Consider the following 9,001-nt stretch of genomic DNA (forward strand, 5'->3'; position numbering starts at 1 on the left):
AAGGAATTCAGCTCATGGTGCAATTAATGAAGCTTTATAATCGCTTACAGTACGGAGAGGTGGTCGAGTTATTATTCAGAAGATAGAATAAGAATCACACTCTTCCTTCTGGATATGTCAAATAGAAAAATAACACATTTCCATTTTTCAAGTCTTCATTAGTGATTGTCAAAAGAGACTAGAATATAAATGGCACGGCCTCCCAAGATAATCTGCTGAATATGACTAATAAAATAACTTTGGACATTTTCCATTACAAAAGATAACAAAATTTCCAGCTTCCAGCTTTTTAATTATTCGAGTTTGCTGCTTTATCCAACTAAATGCAAAAACCTACTAATCAACATCAGTAACAGGCAAAGACTGGGATGTTATTGCAGGGTTCAGGGCTGGACTGGCTATCTGGCCGTTCGGGCATATCCCGAACGGCCCTCCCGCGATTTGGGCCCTCCGGGCCCTCCGAGGGCCGTAAATAAAATATACATATATATATTATATTTTTTATTGACTGCGACGGTAAAAAAAAATGACACGTCGGGGCCCATTGGATGTTTCTCCTGACGCACAGAGCTCTAGTCCAATGAGAATGCCTAACGTTGTCAAAGGCCCGCCCCTCCCTACAGGCCCACTTGACCCAAGTCATCATCATCATTATAACCCCAAGTTTAGCTGACTTCACTTGGCTATATTCGGCTAAAGCTCTGGTGGAAAGAGGACGCGAAATGTAGAAACAAAAGAGTGACCATGACAAACGTAAAGAAAAGAGAAAACAAAAACCAAGAGACGACTCTCTTGGTAAAATGCGCTAAAATCACCGATATGTTTTTTAAAAGCACAAGCTCGAGCTCAGGTCAGGTTAGTGGGGCCGTGGGAGATGCGGAACCTGGCTGCTGGACCTCAGGTTGGGGCAGTGGGGCCGCCGGTACATCAACGAGCGCACAGGTGGTGGAGAATGAACAGGAGGAGGCGGAGGAGATGGTTCCAGCTGGGGAACCAGGGGAGGAGGAGACGGAGATAGGAGACGTGACCCAGCAGGGAGAGATTGAGGTTAGAATTCATCTCAACACACCCGCTAGCTAGCCAATGCAGTGTAGCTATTGGGCGCTTCGGCGTTTCGTTTCCCATTGCCTGAAAGTTTGAAACCGAGACCAAGTTGTCATCCTGACTTCATCAAATCAGTCACAAAAATACCCATTTGGTATATTTTTTTTGGTTTTGCTGTAGTGAAAAAAATGACATGTCCGAGAAAAAAACACACAGACATAAGCACTATCTTAGGCTCTTTTGATCAGTCTCAAGCTGCATTACAGTTCATGCCTGGGGGGCGGGGGTTAACATTCCATTCAGTAAGCTCACTGACAGTATCTGTGGACTGGAGCTATTTTGAGCAATAAATAAAATAATTGAACCCAGGAAATTATTACTACATGTTTAATTTGATTCAGTAAGACTTAGAACATACAATAGTGTGTGTGTGTAGTGCTGGTGCTCCTTTTCTATACAGTGTTGTGTGTGCTGGTGAAATATTGCTTTGCTTATCCCTGGCTTGGGTCTGTGGCACCCATTTTCAGGTTTTGCTGAAGGAAATTGGTATGAATACTTTTTTCACAATGAGATTCACTGGCCAGGGCTCATCATCTGGAAAATAAAGTTAGTTATCCTCCTCTCTCTATCTCTTATCCTCAAAAACAATGATACTCAGAACTTCACAAGCAGGATGAAGGGAACATGAGGGTGCACAGCAGCTTTTTTTCCCTCCTTTAGTCCCAGGTCCACTGGGGCAGAATATCTTCTATGTAACAAAAACATGAACACCTTACAAGGATTAAATGGAGGATTAATGATAATTAGAGAGAAGTGTGTGTGTATATACATATACATATATGCGCGCTGGGCCCTCAGTGATCAAAAAGTGCCCGGGCCCTTTTCAGATGCCAGTCCAGCCCTGGCAGGGTTCCACCTACATCCATTACAACAATTAAAATACTGCTTTTATATGAATGTATGAATGATAATACCGTAAGGTAAAATTATAGTTTTTAATTTTCAGTATTCCAAGTGTCCTTGTCGTATACTTTACTGAAGTATGTTTCCAGATCTACATTTTTAATTTCAGAACCTGTACTTTTAATGGAGCTTCTTTCTTTCTTTTCTTTTTTTTTTTACAGTGTTAGATTTGTGTTGGGCTTTAGTAAAGCCTCTGAAGTCATTCATGAATCATTATTCATGCGGTCCTTTGGTGGAAAATTTGAGCATTCAGCTTTGAAGTTCCTCCTTCACACCTGTAGGTGGCGGTAATGTTTTCCTGCGTTGGTTATGATGTATTTCCGAACCGGAAATAACGCGACGTATACAACGCTGGGAGCGATCACACGTGGATACAGGAGTTTAACATAGTTATGTACTGTTGACAATTTTAATAGATAATATGTCGAAGAGAGCCAGAGTCGTGCCAGAGGAAGATGCCGCTTCTAAAGCGGGAAAAGAAGAGGAGCAAGTCGAGGAGTTGCCAGAGGAGACCAGACGGACCCGCAGCGGCCGCAGGGTGCGAACTCCTGCCGCACTGCTCGACTCAACTGCCCCGGTGAGGACTCCCACCAGAAGGACCAGGAGGTCTGTCCTCCAGGAGCTGCCCGTGGTGGAAGAACATAATACAGTGGATCTGGAGCGGAAGCCCGAGAGTCCACTAGAGAATAAGTCCAACATGTCTATGGAGCCAACGGAGCCGACGGAGCCAACAGGGCCGCTGAGCGAGCCTGCAGCTGCGGATACAGAGAAAGCCGACGACGGCATACAGAATCATCTGTCCAGGCCGGAAACGGTACCTGCGTGCTCAGAGAGCATCCCAAAGAAGAAACCTCGCCAGGAACCAAGTGCTAAACAGATCCCGGTTATTCCTCTGGGAAAACCGAAATCAGGAAGAGTGTGGAAGGACCGCAACAAACAGAGGTGAACAAACCGAGGGGCCTGTTTGTATGTTTTCTTCTGTAATGTTCCAGTGTGTTCATTCACTCCTGCAGTCATCTGATGCAGGACCAAATGACCTCCACAAACTTAGGCCGTACGATGTTTTCACCATCAACTAGAATCAAAACTGCACTTTTATTTTAAAGAAGTACTTTTTAGAAGGGACTTTTTTTTAAATCTTATGTTGTGTCATTAAGTTATTTAGGACAGCATGCATTCTTTTAAGAGTTGCTATGCAAACAATTTTGAAATTTCAGTGGTCTCACAGTCACTCTGAGCAGCTCTCCGTGAGCCGTGTGGGAACAGAATCCACCGTTGGATGGTCGCACGTCAAACCTGACATGTAATGTTTGTCCTCCAGGTTCTCTGCACTGGTGAGAGACAAACCGTTGTGCACTTCGTGGGAAAAGAAGATGCAGGCCAAGCAGGAAAAGGATCTGGTGAAACAGTATTCTATGAGGCTGAAAGAGGAGAAGGCCCAAAAGAAAGAGGTAGTGTGGCACAGGCGAGCTGCACCAATGTAAAGCCTGTGTGGCTACGTTTTTGATAAACTGTTTCCCCGCTGTCATTAGGAAAAGAGGAAAAGAAGAGAGGAAAACCTGAAACGGCGTGCAGAGAACGAACGCAAAGCGGAGATAGTTCAAGTGGTATGTTAACAGCTTTAGATATGAGTCACCATCAGGTCTGATAATGTCCACGCGGTTGGAGACGTTTCCAGCTCACCTCCGTCTCTTGTCTACTTTGTTTCGCAGATCCGCAACACGACGAAGATCAAGAGGATGAAGAAGAAACAACTCAGAAAAATCGAGAAGCGAGACACGCTGGCTCTGCTGCAGAAGTCACAGAATCAGAATGCGAAAACCAAAGCGCAAAAAAAATCAAGCAAGACTTAACTTAAAGACTGTCTGTCAATAAAAGCATCTGTCTGGTCACATGTTGTGTCTTTGGACATCTTGACAGGATTTTTCTGACTCTATGCAGGGGTGCAAATGTAGCATGTGGCTTAATTTAACTGAACATTGAGGCGTAAGCTTTTATTTTTTATGACATATACTCATAAGTATCCAGTTATAACTTTTGTAAGATTTTTCTATTCAAAATAGGATAAAGTCTTCTAAAAGTAGGATATATGTCTCAGAATGTGATAGTTCTCTGAGTGAAATGTCATAACATCCGCTCTTAAAGGTTTTAATGTAAAACGTGTGGCTTTGTGTTGGTTGTAAATCACCAAGGAAACAAAACCTCACACTTGAAATGCTGATCCCCGGGAATAGGTCTGTCTTCTGTCGGGTCCCAAGTCTCAGTAAAGGCGTGTAAAGAACCTGAACCAGGTTCATGCTCAGCACACCCGTCATCATGACAAAAAACACTGAAGTTGTTCAGTCATTCTTGTGTTTTTTTTGCACAAAGCACCGATGCAGTTAGCCATCTGTCAGCTTCACCGGTTGGATATGAGAAGTTCATGTTTGTCCACAGTAGCTGCTTAACAAAAGTGCCACATTCCTGTTGGGGAAAAAACAGACATACCGGCCTAACAACACAAACGCTGCCTTTTCGGCTTGTTGACCACATAGGGAAAACTGGTAAATGTGGTGACGTCGGGTGCGTCCTATATGTGTTTCATTGCTCTGAAACTGATAAGATTGATTCACATTAAATTTTGTAGGCTGCCGCACCTTTAAGAGACAGAAAAAAACAAACATGTCATTGAGTTTAAAATTGTTTAACAAGATAAAAAACGAAATAATGAAACAAAAAACCTTTCTTATAACTCAAGTTTAGTTTTTGATTTAAAAAGGTATAACAAATGGGGGTTTTTTTGTTTGTTTTTTTCACACTTGGTGGGCTGCATAGGGATGTGGCGATAGGTTGTTTCATGTCTCAGATCTCGACTGGGACAGTTTTAAAATGAGAACAAATTTTATATATAAAAGTTATTTAAAACAACCAAACTGTTGGATGCAATATAACACACAATAGCAATACAAAACCTTAACAAGTAAACCGAGACAGATTAATAGCATGCGAGGTTTTAAAGAAAGGAAACACAAGGCAAAGCCTAATAAAGACAACTCTCCCTGGAATGAAACAAAAATAAAAGTGTTAAATGCAGTTAAAAGCCGAGGAGAAGATTTATACTTCAGCTGGGTTTTATAACTTTCAATAGAAAGGGTACATATAAATGTCTGGAAGGCTGCCCCACAGCTTTTGGAGCTGCCGCTGCATCGGGCACTTATTAACTAACCGTGACTGGGTAACATCCCAAAGCAGTTTCTCAGAGAAACTAAGAGGTCTGGGGTTAGGGTAAAAGCAGGGGAGTTCAGAAATATACTCTGATGCCAACCTATATAAAGCTTTAAACACATACAAAATTATTTTAAAATCAGTTCTCTATTTTATCCGGAGCCAGTGAAGGGGATGCAAGATCAGGGGTAATTACTTTGTCATTTTCAGTTGGGAGCGTGGCTGCTGACTTCTGAACCGGGCTTAAAGAAGCTGCCGAAACCCAAGTTCAAGCAGTTACAACAATCCAGCTTTGAGGTGATTAAGGCCGTAATAACTGTCCCATCCAACCATCCATTTTCTAAGCCCGCTTAACCCAATTCAGGGTTGCAAGGGGGCTGGAGTCTATCCCAGCAGACATCGGGCGAGAGGCAGAGTACACCCTGAACAGGCTGCCAGTCCATCACAGGGCCAACACAGAGACAAATGAGACAAACAACCATGTATGCTCCCAGTCCAGCACCTGGACTCTTACTATGAAGCCCTGCTGTTGTAATTACATGTGATATGTGTTTTAGTATTGTCTTGCTGAAATATTTAAGGGCTTCCCTGAAAAAGATGTCATCTGGATGAGAGCCTGTGTTATTTTCTTGTCCACCTGTAACAATAGCATGTCTTTAACAATAATACATACTGCAGCAGTATGATTTCCCTTCGGGGATTAGTAAAGCATTATTGAATTGAATTGAATTGAGTTGAGCTGAATTAATATGTCCTCTATGTTCTATTCAGGATAAAGCATTGGTTTATGAGATTTACAAATCATCTGTACATTGAACACAGTGGCCCTACTTTTAAAAAAAATTCAGATTGGGGTTGCAGATCCGTGTTAGCTGTTGACTTGGCAACAATTTCCCTGCTCCTCAGTTCATTCACATGAATAATACTCTGCCATTGACCGTCTTGGCTGAATTTTTGTTCATGTTGCGGGCAAAGTTGAATTTCTTGAAGCCAGCAGTTTTGAATGTTTTTTTTGTCTTTTCCTAAACATTTATTTTACAGAGTCTGACTAATCAAAAATGTTTCCAACTGGAGAATGGATGTTTAAGATGTTCTTGATAGACAGAGGTGAGTAACAAAATGCTTTAAAACTCATACTCAATCAAAGTTTTTCTCACCATAGACAGCATACCAGCACTGGTCAATGACAAATGACTTTTAAAACGAAGTACCTACGTCAATGAATTCATCACAAGGCATGGCTTTGTAAGTTCAGGGCAGGGTACCTCTCCTTATCTGGAATCTCGTTCCATACATTTTACGAGATGTATTCATTGTTTATAAGCATCTGGGGCAAAAATATCTCACTCTCATATACACACTGCTCTCTTTGTGACCAAGACAGCCACCTCCCTTTGTCACCAACCTCTTGGCTCTCTAATCCTCTCAGGTGTTCCAACCAGGGTCATGGTCTCTGTTACGTCATTTTCCAGGCCTGACATCCACCATATAAAAGCCAGGACAAATTCAAAGAATGGATCAAAGGTGCAACATCTGCGGATCGAGAAGACTCACAACCAAGAAAAAGAGGAAGCGGTTCTACCTTGACAACTGGAGGCAGCCCCAGAATTAACGTCCAAGCGTTTTGTAAGTCTTTCTCTGACTTATGGTGTAGACTTCTGCTTGGATAGAAGGTACATTCAATTCATCGCCTTGATATCTTTTCATTTATGACACATCTGTTCATTTTTCTGTAATACAGAATTTTCAGTTGTGACAGATGGAGATGAAAATGCTTCTGGTCATTCTGACACAACTCCTGATTGTCTGTGAGTAATTTTACCTTTTTTTTTTTTTTTTTTTTTTTTTTTTTACAACGTGTGGAAGGCATTTGTCCTCCTTTAAACTGACGTTTCGTTTGTCAAATCACAGCGAAAGCCCAGGCAACCACAGCTGCAGCCCCAACGACAGCTGCTCCAACGGCAACCATGTCTGCAGTACCGTCAACAATATCAGCGATACCGACAACGATCGCCACAAATGCCACCATGAACGCCATCACAAACGCCACCATGAACGCCATCACAAACGCCACCATGAACGCCATCACAAACGCCACCATGAACGCCATCACAAACGCCACCATGAACGCCACCACAGCCAACACTGCTGCTGCTGTCACCCATGTGGGGATTGCATACACGAGCATGGCGGTCTTCTGCCACCTCAGCATCGTTCTTCCCAAGTTCTTTTTCACTGTGTAGTCTGCCGTGTAGCCCTTACTAGTTTTGCAGGGAGACTGCCATTATTGTTCAAACGGAGGCACGACATCTTATCTTAACCACGCAACATCACGAGAGACAATCACGATATGAAGAACTAGTGTCGATGGATTGAGAAACGCTAACGAGACAGGTTTTACAAATGCTTTAATAAAAGTGATGAGTAAAAACTTTTTTTTTTCCGGATTGTGATTAACTTTAGAGTTATTAACTTTTACCCTACTGACCAGTTCACCGGCAACCCCCATTTGACCTTTTGACCCTTTTCACCAATTTCAACCAAGCTCCAAGGCAACAAAAGTGATCAACAGGATGGACTTTCTTTTGAAATAAATCTTTAGAATGATATTTTACCCTCTTGTATAAACAACACAAAGCTCTTTCAAACTATTACGTCGCTATTTAATAAAGATCTGAGAGGAAAATGTGGTGTCTCCTGTATACTGTTTCTGTATTTATCCGACAAACGAGTACAGCTTCTGATTAACGGCCTGGAATGTGTGCTGGGTGTGCCACCGAGAAGGAAACCGGGCTTTTTGAGACCGCGGCAATTAATACAAGTGCTAAATGGAGAAAAACAACAAACTGGCCTCACTGGCATTTATTAAAAAAGCTCGAAGCATGGTGGAGGATTCATCATGCTGTGGGTCATGGACTGAGCTGTCGCTCGCAGCTCTTAGTGGTTTCAGACTTCCTACTGTGCCAGCTAGGTCCAAATCAGTCTGGGCTCACATTTATGGGATGTTGGCATGCCGTGACATTTCAGGTTGCCATATATCACCACTGGCAGATTAGAGTTTCCTTTCAGACTCGTTATTAGCTGCAAACCTTTCCAGAGGCTGCCAAAAATGTTTTTAAGTATCAGATTCCTGCTTTACACTATGAAAAAAAACCTGGTGAATTGTTGACAACGCAACAAAGAGCAGTTGACCTTTCGACATTCAACCACAAGGTGGTAATGTTTAGCCATAGTTAAAGCATTGGCATTAGTATGAATGGAAATTCTGTTTTATAACAACCTGCTCACTGCCAAGCCAGAGGAAGGGGTTATTTTTGCTTTATTTGATGTATAAACCTTAACCATGAAGCGAGCAACTGTAGCACTCACACAGCCCAGCTTTTTAGAATTTTTTATTTTTTTTTAAATGGAAAATTTGTTTTTAGCTCAGAGGATTTGTTAAACATTGCCTATTTACAAGCTCTGATCTGTGAATCACTTCAGGGATCAAGGACGAGGGTGCACACTCCAACAGGGGTCAAGATGATCCCAGTAGTTGACTTAAAATTTAGATTTTCTGTCAGAGAGGGCCTGAATAATTAGCTAAAACAAAAACAAAAGAAGATGAGCAATACCTGGGGTGACAGTCCAGCGCTGCGTGAAAGTACGAAGAGGATGCTTTGACTTCGGTGATGCTACTGGATCATTTATTCGCTGTTCATCATTCAAACTGATAATAACTGACATTTTAGTTAATGGCATAAGACATTTGAGGAATCTATATGTAGATTTCTTGTTTAAAAAAAAAAAG

At 42.1% G+C, this 9,001-nt stretch overlaps 1 protein-coding gene across 1 annotated transcript; it reads left to right on the forward strand.

Annotated features, from left to right (window-relative positions):
* The first annotated feature begins 2,324 nt into the window (after positions 1 to 2,324).
* On the forward strand, positions 2,325 to 3,901 carry ccdc86 (coiled-coil domain containing 86). The gene is made up of 4 exons (XM_075464413.1): positions 2,325 to 2,949; positions 3,329 to 3,458; positions 3,540 to 3,614; positions 3,720 to 3,901. The coding sequence occupies exons 1-4, from the start codon at positions 2,429 to 2,431 to the stop codon at positions 3,858 to 3,860; spliced, it is 867 nt and encodes a 288-aa protein (XP_075320528.1). The 5' UTR covers positions 2,325 to 2,428; the 3' UTR covers positions 3,861 to 3,901.
* The last annotated feature ends 5,100 nt before the right edge of the window (positions 3,902 to 9,001 follow it).

Source organism: Odontesthes bonariensis, chromosome 4 (genome assembly GCF_027942865.1).
Source record: "Odontesthes bonariensis isolate fOdoBon6 chromosome 4, fOdoBon6.hap1, whole genome shotgun sequence".
Lineage (NCBI taxonomy): Eukaryota > Metazoa > Chordata > Actinopteri > Atheriniformes > Atherinopsidae > Odontesthes > Odontesthes bonariensis.

Coding starts and splice junctions, on each gene's coding strand:
- ccdc86 (XM_075464413.1), top strand. CDS start 2,429: ATGTCGAAGAGAGCCAGAGTCGTGCCAGAGGAAGATGCCGCTTCTAAA. Junction 3,459..3,539: donor AGAAGGCCCAAAAGAAAGAG/GTAGTGTGGCAC, acceptor CGCTGTCATTAG/GAAAAGAGGAAAAGAAGAGA. Junction 3,615..3,719: donor AAGCGGAGATAGTTCAAGTG/GTATGTTAACAG, acceptor TTTGTTTCGCAG/ATCCGCAACACGACGAAGAT.